The 19,853-nt window shown below is 33.5% G+C and overlaps 1 protein-coding gene across 8 annotated transcripts in view; it reads right to left on the reverse strand.

Moving 5' to 3' along the window:
- LOC126763884 (cadherin-86C) overlaps positions 1-19,853 on the reverse strand; it is a 182,583-nt gene that overhangs the window by 152,952 nt on the left and 9,778 nt on the right. For all 8 annotated transcript variants that reach the window (XM_050481636.1, XM_050481635.1, XM_050481637.1 and 5 more), the window contains one exon: positions 71-727. In XM_050481636.1, the coding sequence (XP_050337593.1) occupies positions 71-697 (627 nt within the window). In that variant the 5' untranslated portion in view covers positions 698-727. The remainder of the gene's footprint in view (positions 1-70; positions 728-19,853) is intronic.

The raw sequence follows: 19,853 nt of genomic DNA on the forward strand, positions 1-19,853 counted from the left end.
TAAATACACATAGTAGAAAAATATTTTATAATTATTTAATGAATTTATTTTCTCTCATTTAAATGTTTACCTCTGGAATCATTATTATCCCCGGCTTGTGCGGAAATATGAGGTCATGTGGTGTTGTGAAATTAGTAGCAGTAATAGAACACAATTGGCTAGCCATTCCTCCTTTTGTGTCCTTTACAGATACCTGGAAGTCATAGTAGCGCCCCGGTTCCAAACGTCGCTGTAACACAACATTTGCTTGGCAAACGGAATTGTATTTGGTGCATGGAAGCGAATCAATTTTAACAGTAGCTGATGCAGAATCGCTTATAAGTTCAAAGGTAAGTGGATAGTCAAACTCTTCGTCCGTGGCACGTATTCGATAAATCACAGTTCCAACTTGCGCATCCGCCGGTACTAAAATAAGTCGCATTCTTGTCGATGAATCAAATTTGGGATCGGTGCAATGAACTATATGTAAAGGACAAATGACAGCAAAGAGTATGCTGATTGTCCAAATCCGCAACACCGTTGTTTTACTTTGCATTAATATAGAAAGTGATGGAGAATGAGCAGAAAAGTAGGTTAGCGGCTGACAAACCTTTCTATCTTTTAATGCTAAGGCCATCCCTCGTAAGCACGAACTATAAATTTGATTAATATAATGATTCTTTGCATTTTTCCCTTTTTTATTATCGCTGAAAGTCATTACCGCAAATTTGCAACTTCAAAAGGGTTCCTGAAAAGCGAGTTACTTATTTACCAATTGTAATTATTTTTATATGCATATATGTATGTATATACTATATAATAATTTACTTTATTCACAACTCTAAGCTTACTGTAGTTATATGAATGATAGTTACACGATAATACAGTTAATTGAATGAATTATTCTAAAATATAGGTTTAATACATAATACATTACAACGAGGTATACTATATGTGTTTAACGTTTTCTGTATGTCAAATATTTTTCAATTTCAGTGGTAAACTCTACCAACGGGAAATAGATTTAGTGACACAATGATATTGTGTAATGCAACAAAATAGTGAAAGAATAGGTTGAGCATTTTTCGAGCATTTTACGTTTTTAATGTACCGTTGCGAGCATTGAAATAGTAGTTGGCAAGGGGAGTTTTGCTTTACATTTTGTTTCTTTTATGATATTGCCGTCCAACATTATTTTAGTTATATTCTCTGAAGTGTTACGATTCTGTTATACACAACAATAAGTGTGAAACACTTACCGTTACTTTTTTAGAGCCAAATATATTGCTATATCTGTTTTTATGAACGAGCAATGGAATAGTAGTAAACGGTGAGCTGATTGCATACAGATTATTTTTAACAAAACATATTTAATTTTATCAAACAAAAGTTAAGTTTCCTGTTCTTTTATTTATTATTCAATGTAAAAAGCAAAAGAAATATGACTGTGCACCTTTTAGTGGGCCGCGGGAAGCTACAGTAAAGAAAAACTAGAATGCATTTGTCATAAATAACGGTAAAACCTACAAGGGAGTGGAAAGACTTGTATGGTGTTCAGCCACAATGATTCGCAATGCAATTCTTTATTAAAGACGAAAAAAGGGCCGCAAGGCGGATTCTCTCTGAGAATTTTATACGAGAAGTTATAAGATGTGTTAAGACTCGACCTAGAATGTCGGCTGTGGAGACTCGGAACGAACTGAGCCTGCAGTGTTCATACAATGAGAAGACTTCTACGTGAACATAATTTTTATGTCCGCAGTCCTCGAAAGGTACCGTTATTAAAAAAAAAATCATGTCGTCTTAAAATTGCGCAACATGTGTCAAAAGTTATAAAATTCATAAGAAATAAAAAATTTTCCCAAAAATAATCAAATTTTAACTGTTAATATCTTTTAAACGTTTGGGTTTACGAAAAAATCATAGCAGACCTTTTTTGTAGAGCATTCAATTTCCTGCAAAATCTAAGGAACAAGATATTTTTTCAAGTAGTTGGAAGCGAGATATAAATATTTCTATCTGATAATAAGAAAAAATAGAAAACTGTATGTAGGAGGACCTTCCCGTTACAATTAAAAACTCATGTTTGGAGAGGCTTTCTTAGAGGTGTCTAGGAACCTATTTTTCCGAGTACGAAACGAAAAAAAAAAATTTTTTTTGAATCACTCTAATGTACATACATATGTAAGTACATATACATATAAAAACCTACATTCGGAACTTTTGTCTTTTATAAATTCTTGCTGTGAAAAAGCTATCTACAATCTTAAACATACTGTACAGTGCTATGTTGAAAGTGAAAATTGTATATCAATTACTCAACAGAAATTTTGAGTTACCGGATTTACCAGAAACCCTGAAGTATAGAGTGAAATTTAAAATTGGGCCCGTTCAAAAGATTTGTGCCACAGCAAATCCTTTTTTATTATTGATATGTTTAGCTTAAAATTATTTTAGATTAAGAGTTTTTACTAACAAATGGTAATTTGAAGAAAAATTTACAACTTTATTAAGTTTCCGGTGCGAATACAAACTCTTGATCACATTATTTTCAACCACTTTTTTCCAAATTTATGTAATTAATTAATACCAAATGAAATTGATCAATTCAGAATATCAGTTCATAATATATTTTACAAATATTTTGAATTCAAGTATTGTAGTTTTTTATGGTAAAAGTACTAAAGTTTCACACTTAACATAAAACTAGCGCCATGCCAAATATATTTCATTTACACGAAATTCATTGTAGACCTACATACATTCATCATATTGGTCTCGTATACTCCTAATTAGCATCAGTTAGTCGGCGGTTTTCATAAGATAATGTTTATATAATTTCTAGAGGTTGTCTTCAATTTTGTAGCTGACCTGCCAATTATTGAAACAAATTTGCAGCCTTTGCGTTGTAATCATGGGCTAACATGTACTCTGAGGGATCCGCAATTGTATTGCTTCTTTGTGACAGAAAAATTCTCCTTTCACTCCAATTTTAGTGTAAATTTAAAAACTTAAAAATACGTATTTTTTTTGTGCAAAAATACTCATGAAATGATAAAGTCAACGCGTTTATTCTGAACAACCGAATCGTTTTAAAAACTATGCGAAAGTAAAACACCGTACTTCAATGAAAATGATAAGAAGAAATGTGGTTTTCATATAACAGTTAATTTTTAATATACTTTTATTAGCTTCACTTGTATGTATGTATGTTTGTTTGTTACTTTTTTAAGTGGTACTGAAACCTAGAATATTTGAGCGACACTGTAGGAAGGCGATGGTAAGTTTAAGGGGCTATACCAGTGTGACGCATGAAAAATTAGGCGATTTTCGTGAATTCTTTTAAAAGAAAGTTCTAGATTGAATGTTTCGACGTTCTATGAACGTAATAAAGTATATTTTAAGCTATATTAAAATTTTTGTTTTTACAAAAATATTGAAAAATAACGGAGTTATGTGCAGTCTGCGGAAGTGCCGAAAAAAAAGTGCCTCAACTGCTGGCATGATTCCGATCGAATGAGTTGAAACAAAAAAATTCAAAATGTTTACTAAACTTAAATATATGTATTTTCTATACGATCTTTGAAAAATATCAAAAATTAATTTTCAACCAAAGATCTTAGTCCATTGTATAGCAAATATACTCAACTATACCCAGTTTTAATTTGAAGTCGATCGTCAATTTCTCGTTGAGTTATGATGTCAGCAATTTTGAAAAATGTCGTTTCGAGAAAAACGCGTTTAAAAGTTTCACTTATATGTATATGTTTGCACCTCTGAGCGGTCGCTGTTTAGAACGCTGCCATTCAAAAACTATTTAAGATACGACCTTGCCGATTTCACAGGATATTTTTGAATATTTGTATGTACATATAATCGAAAAAGCAAAAAATATAAATTTTTTTGAAAGTGTCACACTGGTATAGCCCCTTAAGCAGCGCACCAAAAAGATGCGCTTAAAAGTATGCAACATCTATATAAAACTAGTTTTGGTCACATTTGAATAGCATATGTATACACCCAACTCTTTTTTTACACGGTTTCTTTTTACACGGATTTGAAGTTACACGGTTGAGAAAAAAATTTTTTTGTTTGTTTTTACCAGAAATGGTGCTAATTGTTGAAATGAACATACATACATAGTACTAACTGGGAAATCCCCTTATTCGATAACTCTTACCTACACATTTTGTTCGCATGATATTTACATTGCTAAAATGGATATCTCCAGAGATGATACCGACTTTAGTCCAGTTCGTCGCAAGCAATTGCGCTTGTTATCAAGTAGCGACGAATAATTATGTAGCTATGTAAGTATTTTTTCTTTATTTCTATTCTAATTTTTCTGTTCTTAATTCTGGATTAACAGATTTCTTTTCTTTTTGCTTAATCTACCAATTTTTCACCTGTATGAATTATGTATTTAAAGTTTTAATGCTCAATAAAATGACATATAAACATACAATTTGTATGCATATCTGAAATTTTATAGTTTTCAACTTTTTTTACACGGTTTTCCGAAGTAAATATAGTTCTTCATTTTATCTTACACGGTTTTCAGATGACATGGAACGTATCCCCCATTTTGCTATAGGAAACGCCTCTTTTTTACACGGTTTTTTTTTATACGGATTTCTGAGGAACGTATCTACGGTATAAAAAAAGAGTTGGGTGTATACTGAAATATATGTGGATCCTTAAAGAAAGTATACTTCATATAGATATACATATGTATTTATAACCGCGCACCAGAAGAAATAATATCAAATAATGCAAAACATGTGACTTTTTGGTAATAAAAAATTAATACTTATAATAGAATTTTTGTAGTAAAAAAAATTCGGTTACTAGTTTTCAAAACGCCTCCGAAAAGCAACTGCAATAGAAAAATTGTCACCGAATCTAATGGCGGAGAATACGATTTAAGTTATATTCGTTTATATTTCACAATATTGGTAAATCTCATAAAAGAAAAAGTAAAAATTTAAAATTCACAAAGAAATATTCTACCTACCTAATATTTGAACCCCTCTACCTGAAAAAATGGAAAATATCATATCAAACTAAAAAGTGAAAAATAATTCTTTGTATAAACTGTCAATAATAATGAAGGAAAAATGCCTGCATTATTGTGAGAAAAGCGTGGGGTGCTTTGTGACTTAGTTTTCATATATCGAGCATTCCACGCTATTTTCACAATAATGCAGGAATTTTCCTTCATTATTATTGTTAGTTTATACAAAGAATTATTTTTCACTTTTTAGTTTGATATGCTTTAAAAGCGAGTTTTTTAGTTTTTTATTGTATGGAAAAATTTCACATTTGACAATGTATCTTCACGAAATTTGGTATAGATTATTTTCTCAGGCAACAATGTAATTTTCGAAGAAATTGTTCAGATCGGTTAACTATAGCATATATGTAGCTACCATACAAACTGAACGATCGAAATCTAGTGCTGGTATGGAAAACTTTTGCATTTGACAAGATATATTCCGGAAATTTGACATGAATTACTGTTCAAGGTAATAACATAATCTCCGAAGAATTTTTTCAGATCGGTTAACTATATCACATAGCTGCCATACAAACTGAATGATCGGAATCAAATGCTTGCTTGGTATCTTCACGAAACTTGGCGTGGATTACTGCTTAAGGTAACAATATAATCTCCGAAAAAAATTTTCAGATAGGATTACTATGGCATATAGCTTCCGTATAAACTGAACACATAGTTACTAAAAGAAATGCACCTGTGAAGGGTATATTAGCTTCTGTGCAGCCGAAGCTAACGTTTTTTATTGTTTTCTTTTGAATTGATCTTGTAGATAATAATATTGCTAGCTTGATTCTCACAGATGTACATAAAGATTAGATTTAGATAAACATTTAAATAATGATATTGAAAAAAGAAACAAAGATGTTCATACTGCTAATATAGTAATATGATAGTAGGTGCTTTGGAAATAATTGTTATTCCGTCGATTTAATCTGAGTAAAGCTTTTATACCAAATACTTTTAAATAATTAATAGCTTCATTTATGTTACACAAGCACATACATATGTATGTGTGTAGGTAAATTCATACATACATAGTAGTAAAAAGAAACAAGTACCTTATTGTTAAATACATACATAAAGTTAAAAAATATTTTCATATCGAAAACTAAGAGCAGTTAAAACCGTTTGTGAAGTTCTTAAGGCATGAATAAAGAATTTTGGGCGTTGTTCATTTACAATTGCATTGACTGCATTTTCTTGTCTAACGACATATTGTACAACTAGTAACTTTTTAAAGTTATCAAGCTGGACAAACAACTTTGTCGTTAGTTAGAAGTCCGCTATTGGTATATGTATGGCCTGTTTAGGGTGGGGGTGATATACTTGCACACTCTGAGTTCATGCACGTGCGCTTTCAAATTTACATGCCAAGTCTAAATATTGTTTTGGACAAATTATACACAACTTTTTTTTTAAATTTTATAAATTTATATCATATATAAAGAAGTAAGAATGATGAGATTTAACCAAACTGCTACTCTCGCAATTTTCAAAAATCAAAGGTGAGGAATTACTTTCACGTATTGCAAAAATTTATATTCGATAAGTAAGGAAGAGCTAAATTCGAGTATAACCAAATATCTAACACTCTCTCAATTTTCGAATATCAAGGATGGACAAATATTTTCAGGTGCTGCAAAACTATATTTAACAAGAAACGAAGGACTAAGTTCGGGTATGATCGAATGTTTTATTCTCTCGCAACTTGCGACCCTCAAAGAGGCCAAATTTAATATATTGAGTAAATGTGGATAACGTTAACCCGAGGATCGGAATTATTTATATAGATATGAGGTTTAGACCAAGCTCTAGATCCATTCCTATTCAGCGCTAAACTACATGATTTTTAGCGAAACTTGCCTAATATATTTTCTTTAAAATTTCACACATTTTGACCAACCTAAACGGTTTATAAACAGGTAGAAAGTCGGAAGTCATTATATAGGGAATATGGAAGCACGGAAAGATCTGAGCTAATTACACTAATATTTGGCAATGTTGAAGTGTACCCGATATCAGATTTTTAAGCAATTTTATAAAAACCTATATAATTCCTACACTGACCAACATATTCGGCTTAAGTTTTCTTGAAATAACAGAAATTATTCTACATAATAATCGTAAGCCAATTTCGCATATTTTCAGCATTAAACTATAGTGTATATACGTTAAATTAATTTTGCTAAGCATCTCACATATTGGCCGATATAAAGCCAATAGGAAGTTTTGACACCTTATATCAGGTATATGGAAAATAGGTTTAGTACTGCCTTGATTTTGTTTATTTTTGGTATTACTACATGTTATTAACAGAAACAGATGCTCTCCGAATTTCATAAGTTATAAGTTATAACGTTCCGAAAACATAGCGTTCAGATTTGTATTTGCGTAAACTTATTTCAGTATGCAATCCAACAACAAACTTTTTAACTTGAATAGGGTGGGTAAAAAAATCTTCATACTCTGAACTGCTTAACGGTTTTCTATTTTTATTTTATTATCATTTAAAACAAGTAAAGAAGAGCTAATTTCGGGTACAACCGAACATTTTATAATCACGTAACTGGCAGGAATCAAAGTCAGGGAAGTACTTTAATGTGTAAAATGTCAACCAGAGAACCGGAATCCAAGTAATTTTATATCTACATATAACTTACACACTGACCAACATATTAGTTATAAGATTTGTTAGGAAAACGAAAACTATTATATGTAGTATATGGGTTTTAGGGTAGTATCGACCTGATTTTATTTATGCTTGTATTTATGCTAAAAATGTTTCATTAAGGTACCTTACAAACAATCACCAATCACTTGGAGTATAGTCAGTCGGATGTTCAAAAGCTCCGATATTAGTTACATATATGGGGGGTAGATCAAGTTTTCGGCCAATTTTATTTAATTTAGGCACAAAGATAGTATGTTGTGAGTAAAACACGTTTTGAAATTTTGATTGAGATAACTAAAATATTGACCGGTATATCCACCATAACGTCACCTGGAAGTTCGAAAATCTTTATATTAGGTATAAGGGGGCTCAGGGAAGTATTGATCTGATTCAACCAACTTTTTTATGCACAGAAATACTATTGTAAAAGGATTCTCTCTGAATTTCAATTCTTTATCTCACACATTAACTGATATTTTTGTTCAAAAGTCAAGTATAGATACTGGGGTCCACATATTCGGTACCTAGGTGCTTGAACAGTTTGGTTTGGATTTCGACAATTTTTGGTCATAAGGTGGTATACTTTAAAGAAATTATAATTGCAAAATTTTAAATTACTTCTTGAGTTGTACAGAGGAAAGTGAAAGAATAAAGCGGAATTTAAAATTGTGTTATATGGGAAGTATGCGTGGTTGTAGTCTGATTTCGCTAATTTTCATACTATGACGTCGAATGCCACTTACTAAATTTGGTCGCAATCAGTCAGTCGGGAGATATAAGATGTCACCAAAAAGTTGGCGGTGCCACTCCCATCGTTCAATTTTCATACCGGCTCCTATAAAGCCTCTTTGTACCATCTCAGAGGTAAAATTTAATGTCTCTGGCATGTTTAGTTATTGATCTATTGCGCTTTAAGTAGGTTTGAACAGTACCGTCATATAGGGAGTGAGCGGGGGTATCTTCCGATTTGGTTCATTTCTACACTCTGGGTAAGAGTTCTTATAATATTTATGCTGGACGAATTTGGTTACTGTAGCTGGATTAAACTTATTAGAGTGGCCGCGCCCACTTTTTCAAAACCAACGATTAAAATTTAAGTGTGCCCTGCCCAATCCACAAAAGGGAAAACCCCACAATCTGAGCCAACTACTGTGGGATAAGTCTCCTAAATATCCCATATAAGGTTCCATCGAGCGTATTGAATGAAAGATTAAAGCCCACCGTCAACAAACTGATTGGACCTTATTAGTGTAGCTTTAGTCCTGAAAGATCAACAACTGACCAGATATTCACCATGGGCCAAATGTTGGAAAAAAACCGTGAAAAGAGAAGAGACACTCACCACCTCTTCGTCGATTTTAAACTGCTTTTGACAACATGAAAAAGAGCTGCCTTTATGCCGCGATGTCTGAATTTGGTATCCCCGCAAAACTAAAATGGCTGTGTAAACTGACGTTGAGCAATACCAAAAGCTCCGTCAGATTGGGAAGAACCTCCGAGCCGTTTTATACCAAACCATTTTTTGGAAAAGACGACTCCCTATCGTGCGACTTCTTCAATGTGCTCTTGGAGAAAATAATTCGAGCTGCAGAAATTAATCGAGCAGATACAGATACTGGCGTATATCGATGATGTTTACATAATTGGTTCAACGCATGCGCCGTTGGTTCTGCTTTCTCCAGAATTTATAAGGCAGCGAAGCAAACTAACTCTTGCCGACAGGTGCTACTTTGGACTGAGTAGGCAACTGAGAAGTAAAGTTCTCTCTCGACGAATAAAAACCAATCTCAATAAGTCACTCATTATTCCCTTCCTGATGTATGGTGTAGAGGCATGGACGATGACAACATCTGATGAGTCGACGTTACGAGTTTTCGAAAGAAAGATTCTGCGAAAGTTGTATGGTCCTTTGCGCGTTGGCCACGGCGAATATCGCATTCGATGAAACAATGAGCTGTATGAGATATGCTGCGACATTGACATAGTTCAGCGAATTAAAAGACAGCAGCTATGCTGTCTAGGTCATGAGAAGGGCTTGGCGTCGCTTGGAATTACTAATTGGGGTCACGTTGCGAAAACAAGAAACGACTGGTGCACTGTTGTTAACTTGGCAATAATCTTTACGCCAGTAAAGAAGAGAAAGAAGGTGGTCGATCACATTATAATTTATATTTTTTTTTGCGTTATAATTTCTATGATTTTCGTCTTGAATATCCGAAATGTTTTGTTTGGCTATATATCGTGCTTTGTGCGATCGATCTCGAACGATTCAATAGCTTCCGTTTCCATAATTTCGTCTAACCTCGGTAATTCTGAAAGTCTCATACCACATCCTGTTAACAATTTGAATGGTGCTATCTACGTGCCTCTCGGAACAGAGTTATTTATGTATTGTTGAACTTTGCTAATAAATTTGTACCAATGATTTGGATTATCTTTCGAAAGCTTTGATAAAATGGATATTACTATCTTATGTATACGTTTCACTTGGCCATTTTCCCTTAGTACTCCAGTAGTGATGACTAAATGCTGGATATGATTTTCCGTGCAATAATTCTCAAATGTACATATGTATGTATCTGTAATGAATCTTCTTGGATTGCCAAACGTGGTTTCTTGCCGCGGCAGTCGATCGATCACCGCATCAATACCCGTATCTATTGTGGGATAGAGCCACACAAATTTTAAAAAGCATCTACATATACCTACGAGTATATAATTATACTGTTTTCCCGTCGCCGTGAGAGGACCAAAATTATCATAACATGTAGTAAACATAAGCTTATCCTATTTATCGATAGGTGCTAAGAAGCCATATTTTTTACCAGATTTCGATTTGACAATAATACAAGTAACGCAACTGTTTACAATTTCTGCAAACTTTTTTTCTAATTGAGGAATGTAAAAATACAATACAGTTCTTAGTTTTCTTTACTGAAAAATGTCCCTGACGATGTGAAACCTCAGTTATTTCTCTCTCCATCTGTGTTGGTATCACAATCAGTTGTAAAGCTGGGTCTTTGTAAAGAATTTAATTCTTTTTCTTCTTTACTGGCGTAGACACCGCTGACGCGATTATAGCCGAGTTCATAACAGCGCGCCAGTGGTTTCTTCTTTTCGCTACGTGGCGCCAATTGGATATTGAATGTCATTATGGATGTAAAAATCTTCGCAGCTGTTTTCTTCTAACTGCTTTAGTCCACATATCTCTCAACTTTGACTCTTTAAGTCGGTACCTTAATGAATCCTCCATCATCAAACAAGAAATTCTGCTTAGAGCGTCCACATTTTTCATCTGCGTCCCTCGTCTGTGTACAATTTGGTAATCATATTCCTGATGGTACATGGCCCATCGAGCTCCACGTCAAAGTATACATATATCATAGCGTTACAGTCAGTAAAAATTTTAAACTTTCATCCTAAAATATATATTCCGAGAACTAGTGCCTGAATGAGAGCTGTCTTTGGCTTCTGGAATGAGATTAATTGTTGGTCACTTAAACTTTTTTTCTTCATTAAATCTGATAAAGGTTTTTCGATTAATGCAAAATGTTTGATAAAACGACGAAAATAAGAGACATTATCGAACTTCAATACTTTTCTTAACTTCTCTAAAGCTTCTTCCTCAGTTTTCGCTGAAATTACTAAATCATCCATATACGCAACTATGGTTCCATCTCGAATATAATCTCTTAGTATGGCATGAATGTAGCGGCAGAATACAGCGGGCAAATTACATATAATAAAGTGTATATACTGAAATTCATATTGGCCACTATGAGTTACGAATGATGTGCATTTGCGAGAAGTGTCATCAACCAAAATTATATAGTTGCGGACCATACTAATTCAACCCCATCGTCACGAAACAACATATCGAAATGTTTAAGTATAGAGTTAGCGAGAATCACTTCGTAGCTATAGGTAGTTTTATAGATTTGCCCAACTTATTAAATGTGTCGCATCTCAGTAGATACAAGTTACAACCAGTATCGCAGTTACTTCTACGTTACAAATTCTTATTTTCTTAAACTTTAAATCAAATCTTGTATATTCCTCAATTGAATTTACACGACCCTGCTTCCGTTCTGTGTTCGCACCTTTTGATCCTTTACATTAGAAAAATCTATGACCTATCTGTTGACACTTAAACAATCGAATTGCTTGGATTGACAATCTCTTAGTATTGACTAATTTCTTAAGATTTTCAACTTTTGGTTCCTGTTTGATTTTTTCATAAACTACGAACTGTTGGTACTATACTTAGATCAAGAATGCCATCTATAAAATCCTCCAACAAACTTTCTACATTTAAGTGAATTAATATGCCTATTTTCGTCAAAGGATAAAAATATTCACAATATGATTCACACTGCTTCTTTTATTTTTTCCCCTACATCTTATGTACATCTGCTTCTGATAACTTATTTCCGAATTCATTAGTTATGCTAGTTTTAAAGAATTCCAATCGCACTACCGAAATGCGCACAACCTTTGGGTGCAGGTGGCTCGTTCCGTTTTTGTCCAAAATCGCATTCAGTTTGATTGGACTGAAAATCGCTCTCTACGTTTTCGTTATCGTCGCCGTCGTCAATCAGGCCTAAATGTTGGAGAAGTCTTTCCTTCAGTTCATGTTCCCGTCCACTTACGCCTAGTCCTAGTTCTCTTAATTTATTTTTTAAAGTCGTCATGTTTATGTTTACAATATTAATATGTACATATGTACATATATATCAACTGTATCAAATACATATAAAGCAATTTAAAAAATAAGTGTGATAAAATATATATTTACGATAAAGTATTTAAATTCAAGTTACATCAAAATTATTTAGCTTTCAATAGTTCTGAAAGCAATTAAAACGTATTCACGTAATTTCATGAATTTAGTTTTGTTTATCTAGAAATTACACACAAATGCAAGTACAAATATTATTAATGAGAATGAATTCGTTCACCGTTTTTCAGTTGTCAGTTTAAAATACAAATATTTTGAGAATTTACATCAATCGGATTGATTGACATATCATTTCTTTCAATTATGTATATATGTACATACTACTGCGATCAAATTGAGAGGTGTATTTTGTCCATTTTATCTCCTTGAAAGTAATCCTTTCCGCTGCAATACATTTATTCTGACAAATTTTCCAGTCATCATAGCACTTGGAAAAATCCTCCGTCGTGATGCCCATCAGAGCCTTCTTCGATTCAGCTTTTACTATATATCTTCAATTGAGTCAAAACGGTGTCCGCGGAGTGGTCATGTGAATTTGCTGATTAGCTAGAAGTTAAGGTAAATCAGGCGAATGCGGTGTTTGCGGCACGATATTAGATGAAAATATGGCGAAATGATCTCGAATAATCAATGCAGTATGAGATGGTGCATAGTAAAAATCGAAAAATTCACTTTTAGAACCTCACAAAACGACGCGTATCACAAATACTAATAAATATTTTGACGTGAAATTCAGCGTAGATGTCACTAACAGTATTACCAACGTACAGAAAAAAATTACCGATTCGAAAAACACGCGGAGTATAAATTAAAAATTCACCTTTCAATTTGATCAAAGTAGTATATTAGCAGAGTGCTTATATGCATATAAATTTTTCAATTAGATTTTTGATATTTTTTAATATTCACTTTGTCTTACTTTCTTTGTCTAGCTTAATTTCTACAATTAACTTCTTTACTTTAAACTTCGAGCTACACTCTTTGTTTATCTCCTATTTCGTGTTCTTGTAATTTCACGTATGCTTTTGTTTAACTACTTTACCTCAACTTCTTCTTATTAGAGTTTCCGTCTTCTCCGTCTTTAACTTATTTTCTTCGTTTTCGTTTGACTTTCTATCTTACTTTTCTTTCTTCAACTTCTTCTCGTCCTTGAATAGCTTTCTATCTTAATTCTCCTTCTTCTCCATATATTCCTCTCCTTTCAGCAAAATTTCAAATTACAACGGCTATGCTGTCGCTGCTTCTCTGCAGGTATGTTTCAACTAACAATAACTGCGACATTCTGCTCCAACCGCTACGTTCACTTTCGCACTTTCAATGCTTGATGCAGCTGCTCTTGAAGATTCGCGAAAAATACATTTTTTCTTGTACAGTTGCGATTCGTAGGTGGACGCCACTAAACACTTTTTCGATTAAGAAAAACGTGTTGTTACAACACAATTGTTTCTTCATAGTATATAAACAGAAAGCGTCTGCAATTTTGAAAATTACAGCATAATTACTCCGGTTGGTTGTAGGTTTATTTTAACTTTTTAATGTAATAAAAGTTTAAATTTTAATGTTTAAAGACGATACTAAAACCGAGTATTTTCAGTTTGTCATAGTAATCTTCGTCCTAATGTTATTATATTCGTAAATGAGGCATGGTTAGGTAAGATGGCAGGTCAAAGATCGCACGTGGACTGATATATGTAGTCCTTTGTGAAGCCATTGAAAATAAGAGCTCCTGTATTCGGACTTACATATTGGCAAAACGCTCAGTAGCCAATACAAATTTGCAAAGGCGCTTAATTTCAACACCCGCCAGTTCGGGAAGATGTCTGAAGGTATGCGCTCTCAAGTGTCTAAGTCTTGACCTCCCAAACACGGGACAGTCAAGAAGGATGTACTGAGTTGTTTCTACTGCATCTTCTTCCAAACAGCTACTGCAGACGGCGCCTGGTAAGATTGCGAATCTTACAGCTTGTACGCCAATAGGGCAATGGCCCGTTAAAAGCCCCGTAACTAGGGAGGGGCTAGCCTTACTGAGGGCAAAGAGATCGCTAGATCCCCTGCGATCAATCTTTGGCCAAAATGCTTTTGCGACTGCGCAAGTACCAATAATTGCCCAGCCAGTGGTAGAAAAAAATAAGATGCGGGTTCACTGACCCGTTCCGATTCTACCGATAATGATTCTAGGATGCCTTTCCTTGCCAGCTCATCAGCTTTGCAATTACCTGCGATGCTACGATGCGATGGACGATGACAACATCTGACGAATCGACATTACGACTTTTCGAACGCGTTGGCCACGGCGAATATCGTATTCGATGGAACGATAAGCTATATGAGATATACGACCGCATTGACATAGTTCAGCGAATTAAGTGACAGCGCCTACGCTGGCTAGGTCATGTCGTACGTATGGACGAAAACACTACACTCGGCTATAATCGTATAAGCGGTGTCTATTCCAGTAAAGGAGAAGAAGAAGAACGTCAATCGTTAAAAGGTCCGTTCATTTCTTGTTGTCCCAATACATTGTGTTAACAAACAGTATCCGTAAATTTAAAATAAAAAGATTAAGCATTGTTGTAAAATAAATAAATATTGCAGTAAATATGTGAATGCTAAGGTACGAATCACTATATAAATATGCACATTAATAATATATTTGGCATACGTCATCGAAAAGTGTGCTTGAATATCTCATATACATATGTACATATATACAGTGAAATTCCCTATTACGGACAGTACTCATAGCCGGACATCTCCTACAACTGGACAAATTTTATGAACACAGCGCTTTCCCTATTATTTTCATCCAAAAGCAATTCCTCTAACCGGACACGGACACTATTGTGGTAATATTTCGTTCAAATTATCTTTAATTAAAGGACAAGATTTCATAAAATTTGTCAAGAAAGTTGTGTATAATTTATACTTCTCGATTATCAATTACAGCTTTTCCCCTATCCTTAATACAAGTATATATGATTTAGTGATTTTCGACTTTCAATCTGACTTTGAACTCTTACTTAACTCTTACTTCTCGATTATCAATTACAGCTTTTCCCCTATCCTTAATACAAGTATATATGATTTAGTGATTTTCGACTTTCAATCTGACTTTGAACTCGATACATTGATTTCCCACTTTCTGCCAGTAAAGTTAAGCCATGTACGAGTATATTAGTCCATACATGTGGTATTTTAATTCGGGTTATGCCTAAAATAGGCTATATATTAAATTAGGCTTCTTTAGTTGGGTTAATATCGCATATTTTTCATTTGAGTAATTAGATTGATTCTAATATATGTAAATACAATAGTGGCCACGCAAAGCTTACCATTAAAAGATATCAAGTGTTGTGCATATTTGACAACACTTTATAGCGGTATAGAAATTTTTTATTTAGAAATAAGTTAATGACATGTTATTTATCAAAAATAAATTAAATTAGAAACAAAACACATTCAGCTATAGACAAAATCATTTGAAAGTTAGTGAGCTTTACAAAATGAATTCGAAATGTTAGAAACTGACATGAGATGAAAAAATTATATTTTATATTTTTTTAATTTAATTTCATTTACACTATATTTGAAATTAATGTTTTTTTCTTTTTTTTTTAACTGAAACGCGAAGTTTAGACGCGGTATTACCTTAAAAACAGTAAAATCAGCCGCTTTTGTATAAGCACAGAAAATATAGTTTGCGTTTTACTCATTAAGCGTAATAAATTAAAAACTATAATTAGGTAATATAGTTTACTTTAAATATGATTACTAAAAACATAAAAAAAGCCAAATTGACAAAAAAAATCCCGAACGAACGAAAAATACTGAAAAAAATAAGAAAGTATAGTGGCAAGGTTTGCGTGGCCACGAGTGTATAAATAAATGATCAGAATGACGAGACGAGGATGACTATTTGTCCGTCAGTTCGTCTGTCCATGCATGCTGTAACTTGAGTAAAAATTAGTATATCGGTATCTCCTTTGCAAAAAAGTAAAGACAATTTTGTAGATGGACATAATCGGACCACTGAGACGTCCACAAAACGCCAATAATAACATTTTATATTTATAACTTGTAGAAATCAGTGCCAGGGAAATATCTTAAGATGTAACACGTCAACCAGAGGATCGGAATCCAAGCAATTTTGTTTAACTCATAAACTGGCCGACACTATCGGAATAAGGTTTGTTAGAAAACCGAACGTCATTATATGTAATATATTGGAGTTGGGGTAGTATCGACTCGATTTTGTCTACTAACTACTATATTATCCTGCCACATGCCACAAAAATGTTCCCTGGGTTTTATTAACGTACCTCACATACAATCTTCAATCATATTGAGTAAAGACAACAGGATGTTTGAAAATCCTGATATTAGTTATATGGAGCAAAATCAAGTTTTTTTTTTCAGATCACCCTAAGTGTTGGAATCGTGTCAGGAAGGGCGCACCCTTATTTTCAACCCCCGCCACGCCACCACGCCGCAATTAATCAATTTATCACAAAATTTTTTTTTTTTTGTATTCTTTAAATATCAATAAATATCTGATAAAAAATTTGATACTAAAAATGTTCTTAGTTTTTTTTTTATTGGACTTTAAAAAATGCCGTTAAATAGCATTTCTAGACTAGAATACCCCCTTAATTGAGATAACACAAATATTGACCGATATATGCAGTATAAACTCACCCGGAAGTTCGCAAATCTTTATATTATGCATAGGAAAAGTATTGACTTGATTTAACGAATTTTTGATACACAAAGATATTATTATCAGGAAGAGCTACTCTCGGAATTTCAATTGTACATCCATACTTTGACTGATATTTTCAGTCAAAAGGGGCTTGAACCATTTTGATTGGATTGGAGTAATTTTCGGTTATAATGAAGCATACTTTGAAGGAAATATAATTGCAAAATTATATCCCGTTACATTAATTGCTTCTTGGTTTGTATACTGGAAAGTGAAAGAATTAAATGAAATTTAAAATTGTGGTATATGGGAAGTAGGCGTGACGTAGTCCGAATTCGCCCATTTTCACACTTTGAATGTGAAAAGAAAAAATTTAATCGAAATAGGTCGAGCGGGTCTCGAGATATATGAAAAAGTGGGCGGTGTCACCATCTCTCTCATACCATTTCGAATGTAAAATTTAATGTCTCTGGCGTATTTAGTTATTGCGCTTTTAGTAGTTTTTAGCACTACGGTTACATGACGAGTGAGCGTGGTTATCTTCCGGTTTTATTTAGTGGTTTAGGAGATATGTATTAAACTTATTTCGGGTCCACGTATACTTTTCCAACATTTTTTGTTCTTAGGTGCCACTAACTACTGTGATCTTCTGTGCGAAATAACAGTTCTATATATTAATTAATGCTTAGTTGTGGCACTTTATAGGTTTTAGGTTAATGACGTTTTGTGGGCGTGACAGTGGTTCGCTTATGCCCATCTACTAACTCATAATTTTTTGTACTAGGGAATCTGCGTACCAAGTTTCATCAAGACATCTAAATTTTTGCTCAAGTTACAGCTTGCACGGACGGACGGCCGTAAATTCAGATACAGAACTCCCATTTGGCACAACATTAAGAAGTGGCAAGAGTAATTTGAAAATGCGAAAGTGCGTGGCCCGCCTACTATTAAGTTTAATCTAAATATCTTCCATACTAATAAATTTATATACCTTAAATTAGCACAGCAAGGCTTTGGCCGCGGTCATAAATACTTTCTACTGAGATATCGCTATGAAATTGTAACCAAAAATATCATCTTATAGCTCACAATTCACAGTTATAACGCATAACACGATGATTTTTTAAATTGTTGTTAAATTGTAATTATAACAAAAACTTATAATGTTTCCTATAGTATGTCGTAAACAGATAGATGTAGCGTTGATTTATCCTTCTTCCCAAGCTTTCTGGGCCCAGTTATAAATGGGTCTGAATGGAAAAGAAGTGAATTAAATTTGCCGGTGTTTGTTATAATGAGTGACATTTTTCGGAGTCTACAATTCTTTAATTCCGACTCTGTAACTTCCTCCGAAAGCTCTTGAATTGATATAAGTGCATTCTCTATCACATCAGACCTATGAATTAAGACCGTGTGTACTGTATCCGGTAAATAGTACCATGTATACTCTTGGATCAAATTCCAGTAGAATCAGAGGTATATTAATTAAATTTGTCCATTTGAGGTATAGTAGCACAACGATAGAGAAGAAGCCACTGTGTTCGATATACAAAAAATATGTCACCAGGCACCCCACGCTTTTCTCACAATAATGCAGGAATTTTTCCTTCATTATTATTGTTAGTTTATACAAAGAATTATTTTTCACTTTTTAGTTTGATATGTTTTAAAAGCGTGTTTTTTAGTTTTTTTAAACTATATTTATTATTAATTTTTTAGTTTGATGTGAGAAACCCCAAATTTGTTAAAATATGAACTATGACATGTAGTATTGGTTAAGTAAATCGATAATTAGGCAGCATTTAATATCTACTCGTAACCTTTCATTGACTAATTGTTATATTATTTTTTTCTATTGATGACTTTACGAATTATTACTTCTTAATCGAATCATTTCTTCTAAAGCTTCACTGTTACATGGGGTTTTACCTGTCAGCTTTGAACAGTCTAGTTCTTCAATTCGAATACCGTCCAAAGATCTACAACGACTAAGTGCTACATAAGCTTGTCCAACAGCAAACAGCCGAGAGCCCAAATAAATTACTGCATGATCTACTGTACATTTATAAATATACGTTCTCTGGTACATCCTTGAATCTTATGAACGGTCGACGCACACTCAGTATGCTATTCAAATGCCACCAAAACTAGTTTTACATAGATGTTGCATACTTTTAAGCGCATCTTTTTGGTGAACTGCTTAAACTTACTGTCGCCTTCCAACAGTGTCGCTCAAATATTCTAGGTTTCACTACCACTTAAAAAAGTTACAAACACATATACATACATACATACATACAAGTGAAACTAATAAAAGCGTATTAAACAAGTAAGGAAGGGCTAAGTTCGGGTATCACCGAACATTTTATACTCTCGCATCATAAAGTGATAATCGAGATTTCATTATCCGTCATTTACATATTTTGCAAATACCGTATTTGTGTAAAGTTTTATTGCGCTATCATCATGGGTTCCTAATGTACATATGTATATAATATACAGAGAAGGCATCAGATGGATTTCAAAATAGCGTTATATTGGAAGAAGGCGTGGTTGTGAACCGATTTCACCCATATTTTGTACATGTCATCAGGGTGTTAAGAAAATATTATATACCGAATTTTATTGAAATCGGTTTAGTAGTTCCTGAGATATGGTTTTTGGTCCATAAGTGGGCGACGCCTCTCCCAGTTTCAATTTTTAAAAA

This window comes from Bactrocera neohumeralis, unplaced genomic scaffold (assembly GCF_024586455.1).
Source record: "Bactrocera neohumeralis isolate Rockhampton unplaced genomic scaffold, APGP_CSIRO_Bneo_wtdbg2-racon-allhic-juicebox.fasta_v2 cluster09, whole genome shotgun sequence".
Lineage (NCBI taxonomy): Eukaryota > Metazoa > Arthropoda > Insecta > Diptera > Tephritidae > Bactrocera > Bactrocera neohumeralis.